Source organism: Paraphaeosphaeria sporulosa, assembly GCF_001642045.1.
Source record: "Paraphaeosphaeria sporulosa strain AP3s5-JAC2a unplaced genomic scaffold CC84scaffold_7, whole genome shotgun sequence".
Taxonomy (NCBI): Eukaryota; Fungi; Ascomycota; class Dothideomycetes; order Pleosporales; family Didymosphaeriaceae; genus Paraphaeosphaeria; species Paraphaeosphaeria sporulosa.
In genome coordinates this window covers 1,313,262-1,328,665 of record NW_017253366.1, presented here as the reverse complement: position 1 = coordinate 1,328,665, position 15,404 = coordinate 1,313,262, and the positions used below count along the sequence as shown (strand labels likewise).

At 57.1% G+C, this 15,404-nt stretch overlaps 6 protein-coding genes across 6 annotated transcripts; 3 read left to right on the top strand and 3 right to left on the bottom strand.

The window, feature by feature from the left end:
- The first annotated feature begins 516 nt into the window (after nt 1-516).
- On the top strand, nt 517-2,752 carry CC84DRAFT_871451 (uncharacterized protein). Its single transcript, XM_018187731.1, has 2 exons — nt 517-2,402; nt 2,452-2,752. The coding sequence occupies exons 1-2, from the start codon at nt 897-899 to the stop codon at nt 2,572-2,574; spliced, it is 1,629 nt and encodes a 542-aa protein (XP_018034237.1). The 5' UTR covers nt 517-896; the 3' UTR covers nt 2,575-2,752.
- A 174-nt stretch (nt 2,753-2,926) lies between these two features.
- Nucleotides 2,927-7,114, bottom strand: CC84DRAFT_1149588 (uncharacterized protein). Its single transcript, XM_018176678.1, has 6 exons — nt 6,115-7,114; nt 5,509-5,882; nt 5,249-5,456; nt 5,099-5,197; nt 4,655-5,054; nt 2,927-4,608 (listed from the first exon to the last, which is right to left on the bottom strand). The coding sequence occupies exons 1-6, from the start codon at nt 6,980-6,982 to the stop codon at nt 3,291-3,293; spliced, it is 3,267 nt and encodes a 1,088-aa protein (XP_018034236.1). The 5' UTR covers nt 6,983-7,114; the 3' UTR covers nt 2,927-3,290.
- A 534-nt stretch (nt 7,115-7,648) lies between these two features.
- On the top strand, nt 7,649-8,860 carry CC84DRAFT_1249249 (uncharacterized protein; the record flags this gene model as incomplete). Its single annotated transcript, XM_018184278.1, has 2 exons — nt 7,649-7,824; nt 7,941-8,860. 2 exons carry the CDS (start codon nt 7,649-7,651, stop codon nt 8,539-8,541), a joined length of 777 nt encoding a protein of 258 aa, XP_018034235.1. The 3' UTR covers nt 8,542-8,860.
- Nucleotides 8,861-8,880: 20 nt separating this feature from the next.
- Nucleotides 8,881-9,889, top strand: CC84DRAFT_1166030 (uncharacterized protein). The gene has a single exon (XM_018178859.1). It carries the CDS (start codon nt 9,199-9,201, stop codon nt 9,466-9,468), a length of 270 nt encoding a protein of 89 aa, XP_018034234.1. The 5' UTR covers nt 8,881-9,198; the 3' UTR covers nt 9,469-9,889.
- A 1,748-nt stretch (nt 9,890-11,637) lies between these two features.
- Nucleotides 11,638-13,323, bottom strand: CC84DRAFT_1166026 (queuine tRNA-ribosyltransferase). Its single transcript, XM_018178858.1, has 7 exons — nt 13,238-13,323; nt 13,033-13,190; nt 12,897-12,979; nt 12,836-12,845; nt 12,320-12,782; nt 12,198-12,275; nt 11,638-12,151 (listed from the first exon to the last, which is right to left on the bottom strand). The coding sequence occupies exons 1-7, from the start codon at nt 13,292-13,294 to the stop codon at nt 11,777-11,779; spliced, it is 1,224 nt and encodes a 407-aa protein (XP_018034233.1). The 5' UTR covers nt 13,295-13,323; the 3' UTR covers nt 11,638-11,776.
- A 575-nt stretch (nt 13,324-13,898) lies between these two features.
- On the bottom strand, nt 13,899-14,506 carry CC84DRAFT_870408 (uncharacterized protein). Its single transcript, XM_018187729.1, has one exon. The coding sequence runs from the start codon at nt 14,422-14,424 to the stop codon at nt 14,104-14,106; it is 321 nt and encodes a 106-aa protein (XP_018034232.1). The 5' UTR covers nt 14,425-14,506; the 3' UTR covers nt 13,899-14,103.
- Between the last annotated feature and the right edge of the window lie 898 nt (nt 14,507-15,404).

Here is a 15,404-nt window from a genome sequence, read left to right as displayed (position 1 = left end):
CGCGAAAGTGAGAAGAAGGGAGCGGCGTGCAGTCAAAGTGTACAGATTTGGAAGAGATAGTCCAGCAGGTGGGATGGAATCGTCTAGCGATTGTAATGTGCGGGCTTCATCCGGGGCCGAGCTCGGCACGACTTGAGCTGAGCTAAACCCTTCAGGCTCGCTCGCAGAGCCTTAGAAGGATGCCGCACGTACATGTCTATGAAGCTTGGTGCTCAATGAGGAGCCATTATCCCACTGCCAGGATGGCGGAAAGCTTCGAAGTTGAAATGGATCCATCGATGTGTGCATCCCACCCGTCTCAAAGCCAATGCGAGGTCTCCTAGCACAGTACAAGCATGCTGAGCAGTCTCAAAACCACTACGCATTGAACTGCATATGCCTCAATCGCAGCATTCCACAAACGAATGTACAGAGGGAGGGGCGTAGGGTACATTGCTGAAAGTAGGCACTAGCTCGAGTTCGTCTACAATCGTTACCTTCACCAGCCCGACTGGTATCTTACTACCATCTCGAGACTACGACCGGACTTGTGGTTGTCGGTCAATCACAGTTGCAGATCACCTCTCTTGGTCAGGAGCTCAAGCCATGCGTTTGTCGCACAGTATCACGGACCAGACATCTCTCACCTTGTCACTGCCAGAAACGCTTGCCACTCATTCCTTTCTGAGAGCTGTGGTCTCTTACCCTACCTGCGTTGAAGCTCGGTACCTGGCCTGATTGTCTATTTAAACTCGCCAACGCCCTCGAATCCTTCTCCCCTCCACACTCCTTCAATCACGGAGCCTTCTAGTACACCTCTATCGATTCACTGCTTCTCTCTTGACCGATTCAGTCCCGCTCTATCCCGCCACGAGTTCGACCTCAGTCTCCGCGTTCGACGATCATCTGCAAGCACCATGGCTGACAACGCTCACTTGAACCCCGCTGCTGGCGCGTTCGCCCCCGCCAATGGCACTCAGGTGAGCTCCATCTCTTTCCTCGATCTCCAACTCAAGATGGAGGACCTCGAACGCGAGCAAGCCTGCGCACGCACCGAGGCCTCTGACCTCAAGACTCTCTGCCTCACCCTCCGCACCGAGATCAAGACCCTCAAGAAGGGTAGTTGGAACATCACCGTGAGTCCCTTCCGGGACCAGTCCGACTCGCGGTTTGCGAAAGCGCTGGACGCTGTCAAGGAGAGGACCAATGGTGGTGCTGTGTTGATACAAGACGCGCTGTCCGGTTGTTGTACCAATGCTAATGTGAGTAAAAAGAAGTCCAACGGTGTGACCGTGCCTCCTCATAAGCGCTCCCAGAACGGCTCCTCCACCACTTCAGTCCCTCCGCACCTTTGCATGAAGACCAGCTCTGGCCTCGTCGCCAAGGCCCTTCACCAGCGCCAGGGAGACGCCAACGGGTCAGTTTGTCCCCGGCGGGTTTATTGGTCAGGCATTCATAGATACAGTGTCTCTGGTAAGAGCCCGCAGATCAGTGTCTCCCCTGCCAGCGACCCTCTGGTGACAGACGGAAATATCGACACTCCTGAAACCGATCTTATCCGCCAGAAGGTCGCTGCCGCGTACCACCTCACTCCCCCGCCTTCACCCAAGTCCACCGACGCCCAGGTCAGCTCCGCAGTCCAGCAGCTCTCCATCACAGATGGCCCATGGAAGCCGCACCCGATTGCCGAGCTCCCCGACCTGCCGCCCTCCATCACCTCCAAGATCCCGTCCCCCAAAACAACGACCAGCTTCTCCGGCGACTTCCTCCGCAACCACCTCGGTGGCAACCTCTGGGGCCCAGGTCTGGTCTTTGTGCCACCCCCACAGACCTCCATCCTCCCTGACCGCGTCTACTACACCGTGGACCCCACGTACGACCCGCACCTCCCTTCTGCTCCCGGCCAGCATGGCGCCAAGCTCGTTCCCTTCTTCAACATCAACCCGGAGGATAGCCCAGTCTTCGACCTCCCGGAGACCTTCGACAGCGCGTCCAACGTCCCCATGTTTGTGCTGCGCAGCGTGCCCGGTCCCGACGGCAAGCTCCGCAAGCGATACGTGTACCACGGACACTACACGCAGTCCCGCTGGAGCGACAAGCTCGACCACGACCGCATGGCGCAGTGCGCGCCGGCCTCGGTCCGCGAGTACTGGGCCGAGTGGCTGGCGAGCCCGGGGCGGCCCGGCTGGGTGACCAAGGCGCTGCAGAACCACTTTTTCCCTGCGCCGCCATACCGCGGGGCGCTGCCTGCAGTTGCGGAGGACGAGGGCGGGTCCGTCGCGGACGAGGAGATGGCCGCGCGCGAGGCGAAGGTTGTCCGCGACGTGAAGCGGTATGTGGAGGCACTGCGGGCGTGGAAGAAGGACGCCGATATGAAGACGAATCTCATCAAGAAGGACTTTCTCCTCGAGGCGTTTGATCAGGCGAGTTGCGTCCGAGGACAGCGAAGGGGACCGGGCTGACGTGATGCAGGCTGATGCCGACGAGCCCAAGGCGCTGCGCCTCTGGTGGGAGTACCTCGAGTGCGTGGACTGGCGTGCCGACTTCTACGATACGCTCGTCACGCTGCAGAGTCGCAACCCCAACTACACTTGACGTGGATACGCGGCTGCTGAGCAGACACGCTGCCGCCGTTCCCAACCGAAGTGCTTCGATGTACGTCGAGCTGTCGAATTATACCCAGTAAATTTGTGGGAAAGCTGGCGTTGACTGGGATGCCCTTTTGTTTGCCTCAAACTTCTCATTGTAATCTAGCCTTTTGACTTGGGCAGCGTCACCATCCTGCATCCTGGCCCTACTAAGAAGCTGTGCAGCCGCCTCTAATGTCCATATAATATGTCGATAGTCTGCCATACACAGCGGGACATGGCGTCTAGTTGTTAATGGAAGTGTCACATGGAACTCATACTGGTACTGTGAGTCTAACGTGGCAACTGTGTAATAAATCATGTCATTGTGATTGTGATCGAGTCGTCGCACCCAAAGAGGCCAAAGTCCGCGAAAAAGATCCAGGTCGCGTTCCAATACCTGCGCCCAGAAATTTGTCTAGCCCGTAAAATGTCAAATCTAATTTTTGTTCCGCCCGGAGGATAAGGTTCATAAAACGGTTGAGTGTCGCATCGTTCGTAGGTGAAAATGGTTGACTTCGTTCTCGTCGGGTCCACCGTCGTCCAACGATGGTGAGGCCGTCGAGTGTCCTTGCGTGTCGTTGTCGCGTCAGCAAGTCAAGACAGGATGGCGCATGTCCCAGCCAAGCGAGGGGTCTTTTCCTCTGCAATAAAGGCAAGTCCACTTTGTACCCGGTGGTTTACTCAGCGACCCTTCAACTCTACCCTCTCCATATCTGCCCGCAATTCCTCCTCACTGGCCAACACATTCTTTGCCCACGGCACTCTCACACTCCCCATCGCAGTATACCTCGCGTCGTCACTAATCACAGTGAACACCTTCCCCCTCACCACTCCACCGCCACCCCATCCTCCTTCGTCTCCCTCACCGTCGAGTACTATCGGTCCGTCTTCGCCATACGGTCGAGTCTTCCTACCCTCATATCGCGGCCCTCTCCCTGCTTCTGCAGCTCTTTCCCAGGATGTCTCGCACGCACGCGCGATTACTGCCGCGGATGCCCAGCCCGTTCGACGATCGATACTTAGTAGGCGCTTGATGAGCCAAGCGCGCTGTGGGGGTTCCTGATACTGCACGCCTGCGAAGAAAAGTGCCATCGTGGTCTCAATGAGGGCCGCACCGAGGAAGGGACTAAGCGGTATATCGTCGCTAGCCGGCACTTGCATACCTGCAGAGACACGTCCGATCAGCATGGCGTAGGGTTTGGTTGTTGCTGCGGCAACGCCAGCTGCTATCGTTGCAGCAGGGGGCATTGCAGGATGCGACCGTATGAGCAAGATCTTAGAAAGATGGAGCATCGTCCAAATTGTGCTTATGTCGTAGCTGCGGTGCACGAGGGCCGGCCCAAAGGGTGTCATGTTGCCGCCAGGAGCGACTGGGTAAAGGTCATCGCTGAGAGGTGAAAAGGCCTCATTGTTGGTGAGAGTGCTTGCGATCGTGGCATGGGCTCGAGACATCTCCTGCCACTCTTCTTCTGCTGCTGCAAGGGCAGCAGGAAGATCTGCAAATTTTGGGTGGGGAGTATTGGAAGTTGTGGGGGATTGCTCATAGGCAAAGCCTTCGGGTGTCGCGTAGCTTCTGGGAAGTGCCGACGGACCTTGAGTTGGTGCCATACCATAGAACGCCGGCATGGGAGGTGGTGCGCGTGGTCTATGCCCTTGCTGTGGTCCTGATCCTTGTTCAGCGACCGGTGTAGACATGGAGCCAGGGGTCCCATGCAGCTGTGGCTGGGGACTCATGGGTGTGGCCGGAGTATTTGAAGACCCCGAAGGTCCCGCTGCCGCAGATGGTGGCCCCGTAGGCATGCCGCCAGGCATATTGGGGCTCGGCCTCCACTGTCCCCCATTTGCTTCCACTTGTTTGAGCTTCCTCGGGCGATCTCGAACGGCAAAGTCGGCTATACGAGCGATGAGAAGAACGACGTGGTCATGAGTACCAAAGACGGCGTCTGGGCGGCCGAGCGGTGCGCGAGGGGGGCAGTTGGACCACTTGCGAAAGGGTGTTCTATACTGTCAGTGATGCCACTGGTAAGAGGGAAGGGTCCACCCACATCAAGGGATTGCCGCTGACCATGCTCTGAAAGGCGTCATGGCGCATGTAAAACCACTGCAGATCTTGCAACGTTTCAAACGTCTTGATGTCCAACTTTCCTGGCAAAGGGGACCTTTTCTCTTGGCCATCTTCGCCTGGTTCAAGCACCCTCCCAAAATCTTCATAACTGACCTTTTTCCCAATTATCGCACTGACCATACCTTCGTCGGGCATCATTGTATCTATCGTCGGTAGTGGATCTGCACCGCCGAGACCGGCGAGGAACTTTGACTCTTGAGCCTCTTGGGCCGCTCTCAAACGGCGGGCTTCTCGGGTAAGCGAGGGAAAGTCGAGCTCGGAAAGCAGCTGCGCAGCTCCAACTAAGTGGGTTGACCACTTGACGTGCTCGGCAGTCATCACTATCTTCTCAGCAAGGCTCGGACAGGGAGAGAGGACATCTTGCCTTCGTAAAAGGCCAAGAGTAGACTTGTTGCAACTGTAGCAATGGTGTGCCGTCGTTTGGGGTTGGCAAGCGATCTTCCAAGCCGCTTCAATGCGTACGCTGCGTCGTTTGGTCAGCTCAACCAAAGTGTATGTGTGCGTCTGCTCAGACCGTAATGTTTGTACGATGGGGTTACCGAAGCACGCTGTAGTATTGCGATGTGTAAGCTCGCCAATGCCAGCATAGCGTGCAGCAACCCCTGATGGTTCAGAGCTTTCAACGGTAGGATGTATGTCCACAGGTTCTGCTGTGACGGCGGGGTCGGTCCTTCGAACAGGGACGCGGGGTTTCGCGGGTTTCGCTCGTAGATTGAGAGTGACTGGTATGGGTAAGCCGAAGCCACGGGCTGCGATGGATTTGCGTCAACTTGCTGGTGCCGTGACGTGGATGAAGTGCGCAAACACTCTTGCGGTTCTGGGATTCTTCAGCGGATTTGCAACCTGCTCCGCTTTGTAGGATGCCAAGACACCTTCGTAGATGAAGGCATCATATCGTCGCAAAGACAACTCGTTCGTATGCTGGTACTGTATCTTTCGCATGAGACTAAAATCCCGACTCAAGATCATGGCGTCCTCATCAGGCGCTCCTGGCATATCCGCCATCTCTGCGTCCGAGTCAACATCCCAGTAGTCATCATCAACTTCCTCTACAGCAGCCTCCTCAAGGACTTGTGTGAGGCTGATGTGGTCGTCGCGGCCAAGACCACTGACGGGGAGGTCTCTCGCCGTAGTCGCGGTAGCAGATTCTATAGTAAGCCATCGTTAGCCGCCTCTCGTTCCACATGCAAGAGTGCAGACTAAGATTTGATGCTCACAGACGAGGCATAGGGCAGAGCATAGCATGTGGAGAGTACCGACAGGAAACGAATGTAGTAATATTTGATGGCCGTCTTGACAGGCCAGAGTGTGCTTATACAGATGGACAGAGAAAGAAATAACAATGGTGGCCGCTAAAGGACGGAAGCCGGAACTAAACACGAGACATACCGTAAACAGCATGCTGGGGCATATACGCTACAGATGAAGACACGTCATGCTGGGGTATCTGAACAGGTTGGTAAATAGAATGCGAATCGTCTCCGTGTGAGGCTGCCAGTGAGTAGGCCTGGCTGTAGCTCGCGGAACTAATTTGTGGCGGTTGAATGGGTGCCTGCGAGTGGCTCCCGTACGTATAATTCTGGTCGTGAGAAGGTTGGGTTTGGTATTGCGTGGGTGAATATCGTGCAGCATTCTGAGCATACTGTGATTGGAAGCTTGCATGCACCGGCGACGTCTGAGGAAAGTAAGACGTCGCGCTTGTGGGCGTTGGCAGTTGATGCTGAGGAGAATGTAGTGGTTGGTGTTGAGGTGAGGCGAGGGGTTGACTGTAGCTACCGTCCTGCCCGTAGGATGGGCCAGTTCCGGTGTAGGCATGCTGGGTATTGAGGTGGTCAAGAGCAGGTGGGGTTTCCGATCGGTAATCGAAGTGGCTGAGCGGTCGGGGTTGGAGTGATGAGAGGGTGTTTTCAGACGCCTGCGCCGATGAGGCAGTGGGACGGTAAGTTTGTGCACGGCTGCCGGGAAGCATCGAGTTGTGATATTGCAGGTTGGTCACCACTCCTGGATGGTTTGGCCAGTCCCCGATGGGAGGCTTGAAGACGACGCGCTGGTTGTAGCCTTCGCACTGTCGTTTTGATTTGATGCAGTTGGCACAGGTAGGCCTCTCTTCGCCGCACTTGATTCTCCTTTTGCGGCAGGTCAGGCATCCGGTCTTGGTCCTCTTCCTCGCCTTTGCGTTGCTCGAGGCGGTTGGTGACACATCGCCAGCGCCACTCCCCGCACCCGGGTTGGGGTCGGCTACATCCATTTGCAAGGAGGATTTGGACGTTGGCCGTGTCTTTGTCGAGACTGGCCGATGGTCAGTAAAGAGGTATCCCAGGATGGTTGGAAGGTCGCCCGGCTCCTTGGGCCGCTCCGGATGATAGGGAAAGAGGCGTACCTGGGCAAGGCGGTGTTTAAGGAGAGGACACTAGATCGGCCGGCAGGTTACTGGTCCGCAAGCAGAGGCGGCGCTATGTGGCCAGGAGGGGAAAGCGCCCGCCAGCAAGTGTCGATCGGCTGGCTGTGGTTTGGCGGGGCGTCAACGGCCCAGCTGTCAGATTTTGCGGCGGACCCGAGGAGACGCTGTCAAGGAGCAGCGCTACGTGTGGGTACAGAGGCGGGCGAGGCAGCGAGGCGAGTATGCTCAAGTGTCGTATGGCTCAGGTACCAAGTGGAGCCGGAGGAGGATGTCAGATATAGGGAAAGGGGAGCACACACCACGTGTGAAGACCGCCACAACAGACCCCAACTCACTACCAGGCGGACGGGCCCCGTAGACTGACTTGCCAGCCCGAACCAGGCTGCACGCAGAGGGTGAAAGCTCGAACCGGCAAGCAGGCGGCTGAGAGGGAACAGGCGGTCTAGACAGATTGGGACGACGACGGTGTGCTGGGGCCCTGCCGAGCTATGTGATTCACGATAAGCAGTAAGGATGGCACGCAGACGGATGGGCAAGGGGATCGAGCTGCAGACGATACGGGATTCATGGTGCTATAGGGCATACATGATGCGGAGTGCGGGCACGCTGCATGCCACTATTGGGTTAGGGAGAGAGGCCTGCAACGCTTGGGCTGGTGCGAGGACTGAGCACCAGACGCACGACGGGAGGTGAGCTGGGGTCAGTGAATACACCCCTGGGCGATCGCTGGCTGGGCGCGAGCGGGCTAATGGGCGGGACGTGCTGGATTCCGGTAGACCAGGATGCGGCACTCTGCTCAGAATAGCATCACGGTGGTGGTGAAGCCGTCGTCGAGGGCGGTTGCGGGCGTGGGACGCACTCGAGGGCAGATTGCCATGTCCAGCGCGTCCAGCCAGGGCAGGAGCGGCCAGCGGCCGGGCAGGCAGGCGCTACCCGCGCCGAGGTCGCCGCTGGCGCATCGCAGGTCCACACGCCCACGGCCTGATTCAGCGACGACGGCGACGGCGCTCGTCTGCGCTGCCATTGCCAGTTGGATGCACGCTCGAGCTGCCATGACGACGCGGCGCGCCGGGGCAGCGCCAGTGGCCGCGCCGACGCTGAGGTTCGCGCCGGCAGCGAACCCTGCACGCATCGTCCCATTTCCACATGGCTGTCTGCTTCCTTCGGCGCCCACGACGCTCTCGTCGCGTCCAGACGCCAGCTCAACGCGTCGCCGCCGCCCGCACGTGCGCGCCCAACGACGTCGCTTGCGAGCCGGAGGCCCTTTGCAGCTGAGCAAGCAACTGGTGCTGCGCGCCCCAGCAGCGCACCCATCCCAATGGCTCGCGCATCCGCATCCACGCCGCGTCGTCTGCGACGAGATGCGCGCAAGGAGCATGGGTCGGATCGTCTGGGCGGGCGGCTGATGCTGCGCTGGCCAACAAGCTTAAACCCTCCCGCCGACCCCCATGCCCTTCCCACCGCCCCGGGACTGCTCGCCACAGCGCACGCAAATCGGCCCTCGACGACCGCGCACGCAAGCACCAGCGCTGCTCTGCCGTGCGTCGGCCCAGCCTGTCGCGGCCGCCGCCGCGCCGCCGTCCCCAGGCAAGCTGGACGCGCGCACGCGAGCGCTGCGGGCGGCCCATACAGCGCAACGACTTAACACGCTGCGCTATGATTTGCGCCCTGGCCCGTGTGCGACCGGGTCCTCGGAGCCCTCAGCCTCTCCCCCGATAACTATGACAGTCTGAAAACCATAACCGGAGCGCCGACGGCCTCTGCTCGCTGCATATCTTGGGCGGACCTGCAGCACAACATGTGCAGCCTTGACCCAAGTGCCGCAAGTACGAGGTCCAGCTCTATTTTCGCACCCAGCTGCAGCCAGGGCCAACTGCCAACATGCACTGTCCTTGAAGCGACGTAGATCGCCCGGAAATCATGGGCCCTTTCACCATCCACCGCGATGCCGCCACCCCGACCCCTGGTTTTGGACCCCAAGCTGCTCCGTGCTCTAGCTTTTACGAGCGCCACCAAACCACCCGCAGCCTCACCCACGATCCATCGCCTGGCCACGAGGTGCTATGCACACCAACTCCTTCTGGGCTGGGCTTTCCCTATCTGTCCTCGCCAGCGCTGCCCCCGTCCGTAATTGCTGGTCGCCCGCCGCCAACTTGAATCCATCCGCTGAATCTGGCAATCAACAGTGTAGGGCCCCGCAGCATGGTGGACACATGACGGCAGCCTACCCCACGCCCACGCCATCTCTCGTGTCCATGGCAGCTGAGGCGCAAGGTTTGCACAATAACGGTTCCAAGTGCTTTCAGGAATTCGTCCGACGTCGAGCAGGTTAGTGATTGAGCCATCGAAGACGCTTTGGTACGCCGAATCTCGGGCGGCGCTGCGACGTTTTTGGAATGGGGCCCTACCGCCAGTTCGCACCTCGGTGCATTTCGAGCAGAGAATGAGGCTCCTCCGCCATTAGCCGCTGCCGATCTATGTTGTATGTCTTTTCTCCCTGTAGCGAAGACGCACTCGCCCACGAGCGACACTGTGATCCGCAAAAGCAAATGCGCGGTGAGATCCGCACGAGAAATTGCATCAGACACTGCTCCACATTTTGATGTTTAACTTCAAGGCACAAAGCATAGGCCCGATTATAGTGTAATGTGGCGCCCACGAGCAGCCGCTGGAGGCGTCTTGGTCAACACCTCAGAGTTTGCTTGAACGGCGACTACAGGGCGGAGGCGCCAGCTCTTGGCACCTCTATTGGGAGATTTTAATGGACTGAAAACGCATCGGGTCCAATAGAACACGGCTAGGTCCGCCATTCATTCACTTACTAGCCATTTCTGGTCGATCTGCAATTGTTTGCACTGTTCAAACTAAACTCGACCGGAAACTATTGCGACCAAGCACGTGAGCCCGGCATCTCGTGGTTGTTTTGCAGGTGCGTTCAATAACTCGTATGCATGAGTTGAAGACATTGGATTTTCCACTTAGGGACCATCAAAGGAGTATGTCAGATTTACACGGCAAGCTCGCTTACTCGAACCACTCCTGGACTAGACGACACTCTACTTGAGTCCGCAGGAAATGACACCAGCTCGCCCACTACTGCCGACAGTCCGTAGTTGCGCACTCATTGGGGGAATTCCCCGGTCAACGACAGAAGCCCTGTATTCCCGCCGGCTGCCGTTTCGATATCAGATGCTGCAGGATTACCAACCAGCACCGGCCAACTGGGAAGAATGACCTGCTTTTGAGTCTGAGTCTGGGTCCATCGGTCTACACACTGCCATGTCTTGCTGGTCGTGTCTATTTTAGCATTGCTGCAGCCGCTGGTTGCGGTTTTCGCCCTGTACGTAACAGACAAGGATGCGCGTGAGTTCCCAGTAAAGACGGATCGACGTCTACAATCAGGACCGCCTTTACCATTCCCGGTACGAGTCAAGGTAAGTGGGGCCGAGCTGTCAATCTGAAGCCAGCGGAGCAATTCTTCGAGCAAGAGCGTACGCGAGCCGCAGTTCGATCCAAAAGATTGCGATCATCGTCGCTTACCGAATGGCCAACGACCACCTTGCGCATGTAATCCGCATGTTCTCCACCCGCAAGTGATTCGACAGCTGTCCTCGTAAGCGTAGCCTATATCTACGCGTATGTTGCCCAAGACATGTCTCGTATTCTAAAGACTACGCTGGGACACGAGTCGACTACTATCCGGTCAATCTGATTAGGAAGGCACGGCATTTCAGCTTTACAGCAGCGATTACAGCATGCAGGTCCAAAAATACCGACGGATGGATAACAGGCCCGAAAGCGGTACCAACGGCACGTCATTTTCGCTCCGAGGTTCTTTCATTCGACATCCGTCGCTCTAACCCGACGTGCGGAGAAGGTATGCGGATCCTGTGGCAACATTCAGCGAGGCAGTACGAGTAAGAGACGTGCTCCACATGGTACTCTATACGAGTAGGATGGGACAACACGATAGCAACGGTCAGAAGTCAAAGCTCGCAGCGATGGAGCCTCCGCAAAGTTTCCAACTTGCAAGTAGGACTAACGTTATCGGCTACGACAGCAGAGCGGGACCCGGACATCGCAGGTTGAGTTTATCTCGGCGCGTACGGGTCCTCGAAACGTCCATTATCGTATAGTGAGGCTCCGCTAGCGTGGAGTTTGGGTATGATCTTCAGTAACCTCAGGCAGCCACCTTAGGGATCGCCGACACTCAACCCCTCCATGGTCACAGAGTTTCGTAGCAGGGCTTCTTCATTTCTACCTATAGCAGCCGTCAGTATTGGAGCGGAATGCTTTGCGTCGGCCTCTTTTCCGAGTCAAGACTGATAGAGTCAAATAGGCTCTTTCGGAAATGGCAGAGCTGATGCTGGATATAACGAGCCGAGCCAGCGGTAGATCTTACAGCAGTTGTTCACCAGCCGATAGGTGGACGACATTTGGAATACGCATTCACCAAGGACACCATTCGTCTGCAGACCAGCACAAAGTCAGAGGTGAGGATTCATGCCGGGAATTGACAGCACACATAAGCCATCTATGTTTATTGCTTCACTGTTCGCTGGGTCGAAGCGACGACAAGCCCGAAGTCTGTCTTGTTTACTTTCCCAGGCACGCTTTTTCAACCAACACCGCATACCGCACCTAGTCACTCAGCAGGTCAACCCCGACACCCTTCAGAGCGCCGACCGCCCACTCCGGGTATTTGCTCTTGTCATCGTACAGCTTGGCAAAGAAGCTCCGCAGGAAAGCTGGATACCGATCCTCGAGGATGGCTTCGCGGACCAGTCGCATGAGATTGAGCTGGTAGTGGACGTTGTGCATAGTGAGCAGATGAGCACCTGCAGTCTCCTTTGCAGTTGTGTGGTAGATATAGGCACGCGTGATACTCAAGCCGCCGTCCTCTGGAGACCGGCAGCACGTACATTGGCAGCCTTCTTCGATGGGGCCAAAGTCGGTTGAGTAAACTGCATTGCGAAGGTTGAGCACCCCGCGGGCAGTAATGGCATTGCCGAAACGCTGCAAAGTCAGAGGCAGTCGTTAGCTTGGAGATGGGATTACATACAGCCGTTCGAGTTGGCCATACACAGTCGAACATGTCGGCGCCCAAAGCGACCGAAACCACCAAGTCTTCAGGGTAGCCCTGCCCCAGTTAGCCAGGTCTGCATGATGGATGAGAATACTCACCACACCCATGACATAACGCGGCTTCTTCTCTGGCAACAAGCTCGTACAAGTGTCTACCACCTTGCAGTACTCGTCTTTTGCCTCGCCGCCTGATAGCCCTCCTATTGCAATACCAGGCGTATCTCTCGCCACCATCTCAGCCGTGCATTCTCGCCGTAGATCCAGGTCTAATCCGCCTTGTATAATGCAGAAAAGATTCTGTCGTTCCGGGTATTTGTGCGCCTGGATGCACCGATCCAGCCAGCGCACCGAGCGCTCCATGGCTTCCTTCATGCGCGCCAGATCAGGCGAAGTCGTCACGATCACGTCGTCGAGCTGCATGATGATGTCGGAGCCGATGGAGTTCTGCAAAGATATCGAGTGCTCCGGGGTGAGCAGCATGGGCGATCCGTCGTGCGGGCTGAGGAACCGCACGCCCTCCTCGGTGACCTGCGCCAGCTTGAGCAGCGATACCATCTGGAAGCTGTGGCCGTAAGCGCATCGTTCGCAGAGTCGAGTAGGGAGCGAGTTACGGACCCACCGCTATCTGCACCAGTCAGCACCCCGCTGTGTTTCCTGCAGATGGCGGTTCAAGCACCTGTGAGGATGTTGTGCGGCCACGACTGGAACCTGTGCGCGCCGCCGATCGCGTCGAGCGTGGCCTGGCCCGGCTTAAGACCTCTCCCCCGTGTCAGAAGGGGACGTTCGAAGGACGTGTGCCGGGTGGGAGTTACAGATGGTACGTGTTGTTGAGGCAGAGCCTGCATCCCTGCTCTTCGAGCTGCTCGGGCGTCAGGCCTTTGAGGGAGGCCTGCGTGGCCACCGGCATGAAGATGGGCAGCGGGACGGGGCCGTGGGGCAGGTGGAGGGTTGCGGCGCGTGCTTTGGTGACCTGGGTCTGCTGTTAGAATTGGAGTTTGCTGGGGGAGAGATGCGTACAGAGCACTTGCCCAGCAGCTCGAAGCTGAGCGCCGAGGGCATGGGCACGGGCGCCATGGCTGGGAGGAGTTGTTGGTGGTGATCGGAACGGCGGAGGAGAGATTTCGGAACTGCTGTCGTGAGAGGGATTTAAGGTGCGGCCTGTGCGCTACTAGAATTGAACATCATCCCGTCTCCATGCCAGTGTGCAGGGTATGCCCTTCAATGCCCGTACGCCGTCTTACAGTTTCCAGTACACAGATTCTTACCAAGGCGTTCACATGCTGGCCATCCATCCGGGCGGCGTTCATGGTACACGATAACGTGGATGAAGCCAAGCCCTTACACGAGATGACCACTTCCTGTGTCCTTCGCAGGCCTTGTCATGTGTCCAGCCTACCTGTCATAGTATACAATTGGATTGTATCATATTTTAAGGTACTCCAGGACATGTCATCCTTTCCACAGCGCGGTTAGAAGTGAAGGTCATCCGTTCCAATGAACTATCCACAGAGGCCGACAACAACACGGGCCTTGTCTTGCACTTGGCTAGAATCACAATGTGGAATCAGCCGTGATTTACATGTCAAGCTACCCGCAAATACACCATCCTTCTCCCAGCTGGGTCAGAAGAAAGAGAAAGAAACAGAAGATCAACAATGCCTCTGGTTGAAGCACGGCATCTCCACACGAGAAGAAGCCGAGTTGAGAAGCCGCGCCACTCAAATACAGGCCTCACACATGAATCTTACTCGTAGAACCAGCAGCGCCAGCTATGGCGATGAAAAAGAGTTCTCTCACCACCTATCATCACCGCCAAGCAAAGTGACACCCTCTTTGAATCAGATCAATCAAATTGCAGAGAAGAGATCCGCTCAGTGAGCGGATCAAGGGTAAAAGAGGAGAGAAGAGAAGGGAGAAAAACGAAGAGGTGATGAGCAGCTTATGACTGGTCGTACATTGTTTCGATCTCCATGTCTTCCTTGAGCCGCTCCGCTTCTGTCTGGGGACGACGGTAGGGAGAGGCTCTTGTGTGGCTCCCCCAGGAGGAGGAGGGTACGTGCCGGTTGGTCGTTGGAGAGCGAAGACGACGCAGCGTTCGGTTGGGGACGAGAACTGTCGGACGGAGGTGTCGTAGCAGTTCCGGTGGGCAGGGACGCCGGACAAGGGTTGATGCCGGTGTTGGGAGCCCTCGTGCTGTCGTTCATAGTCTCCCCTGTGTAAGAATTGGCCCGTGCCTGAGGGGTTGCGCCTGCCCAGTTGTACTCATGAACTCTCGGGCCGTTCGACGAAGCATCTGGCGAGGGACCAGGTGGTGGAGCGCCGTCTGGGCCAGAGCTATAAGACCGAGCACCGTTTGGTCCGTAATTGTCTCAAACACCCGCTGCTCGACCCGCTGAACTACCATGTCCAAGCTTTCGAAGGGCCCAAGAAGCTGACCGGCCATGGCGTTGACGCCGTGATGCCGCTTCGTGCTTCTTTATGAGCGCATAAAAGTGCTCCCGAAACTGTAGCCAGCGAAGGACAGTCACCTCGGAGGTGCCCACACAAACCGCAAACCAATCCTGACCTTCTGGCGTTAGCCAGGGATGTAGGAGCTCACGCGCGATGTCGTTGGCGCGAACATAGCCCTCGATGTGTTCGAGGGAATTCCGTGCATACCACAACCCATGGGAGTACCACAACCCATCGGGCTCTGGTTCCTCATGTGAAGACATACTTGCGAGCGTTAGCAAATCAGCACGCTGCGGGTTGTCGACGTACCTGATGTTGCGATGTTTTGCAGCAGGAAGGAACCGGGAGCAAACGCTTGAAAGTCGTCGCTGTGTGGGCAGACTCAGCAAACGTGTCGAGCTTAGCGCAGTGAAGGGGAGAGTCACTGGACCATGCAAAGTGCAGGCCAATGACACCAAGAAACAAAATCGTGGCCCGCGTACAGACAGCGGTGGCCCATTGTACTGTGCGGTTTGCTTGCTGGCTCTTTCAGCGCAACCCCGAAGGTCAACGCAAGCTTCCTACCCAAATGACCGTTATCATAATTGACACTACGAATCGAGACCCCTTCGCGGCCACACCCGACTCAGATCCCATGTTAATCACATCGTATCGTCCAGTACCTCGCTGACGCGGCAAGCATTCACCAGGTGAAATTCGAAACATGGTGTACGAGTTGGTCGCCTCAGATCTG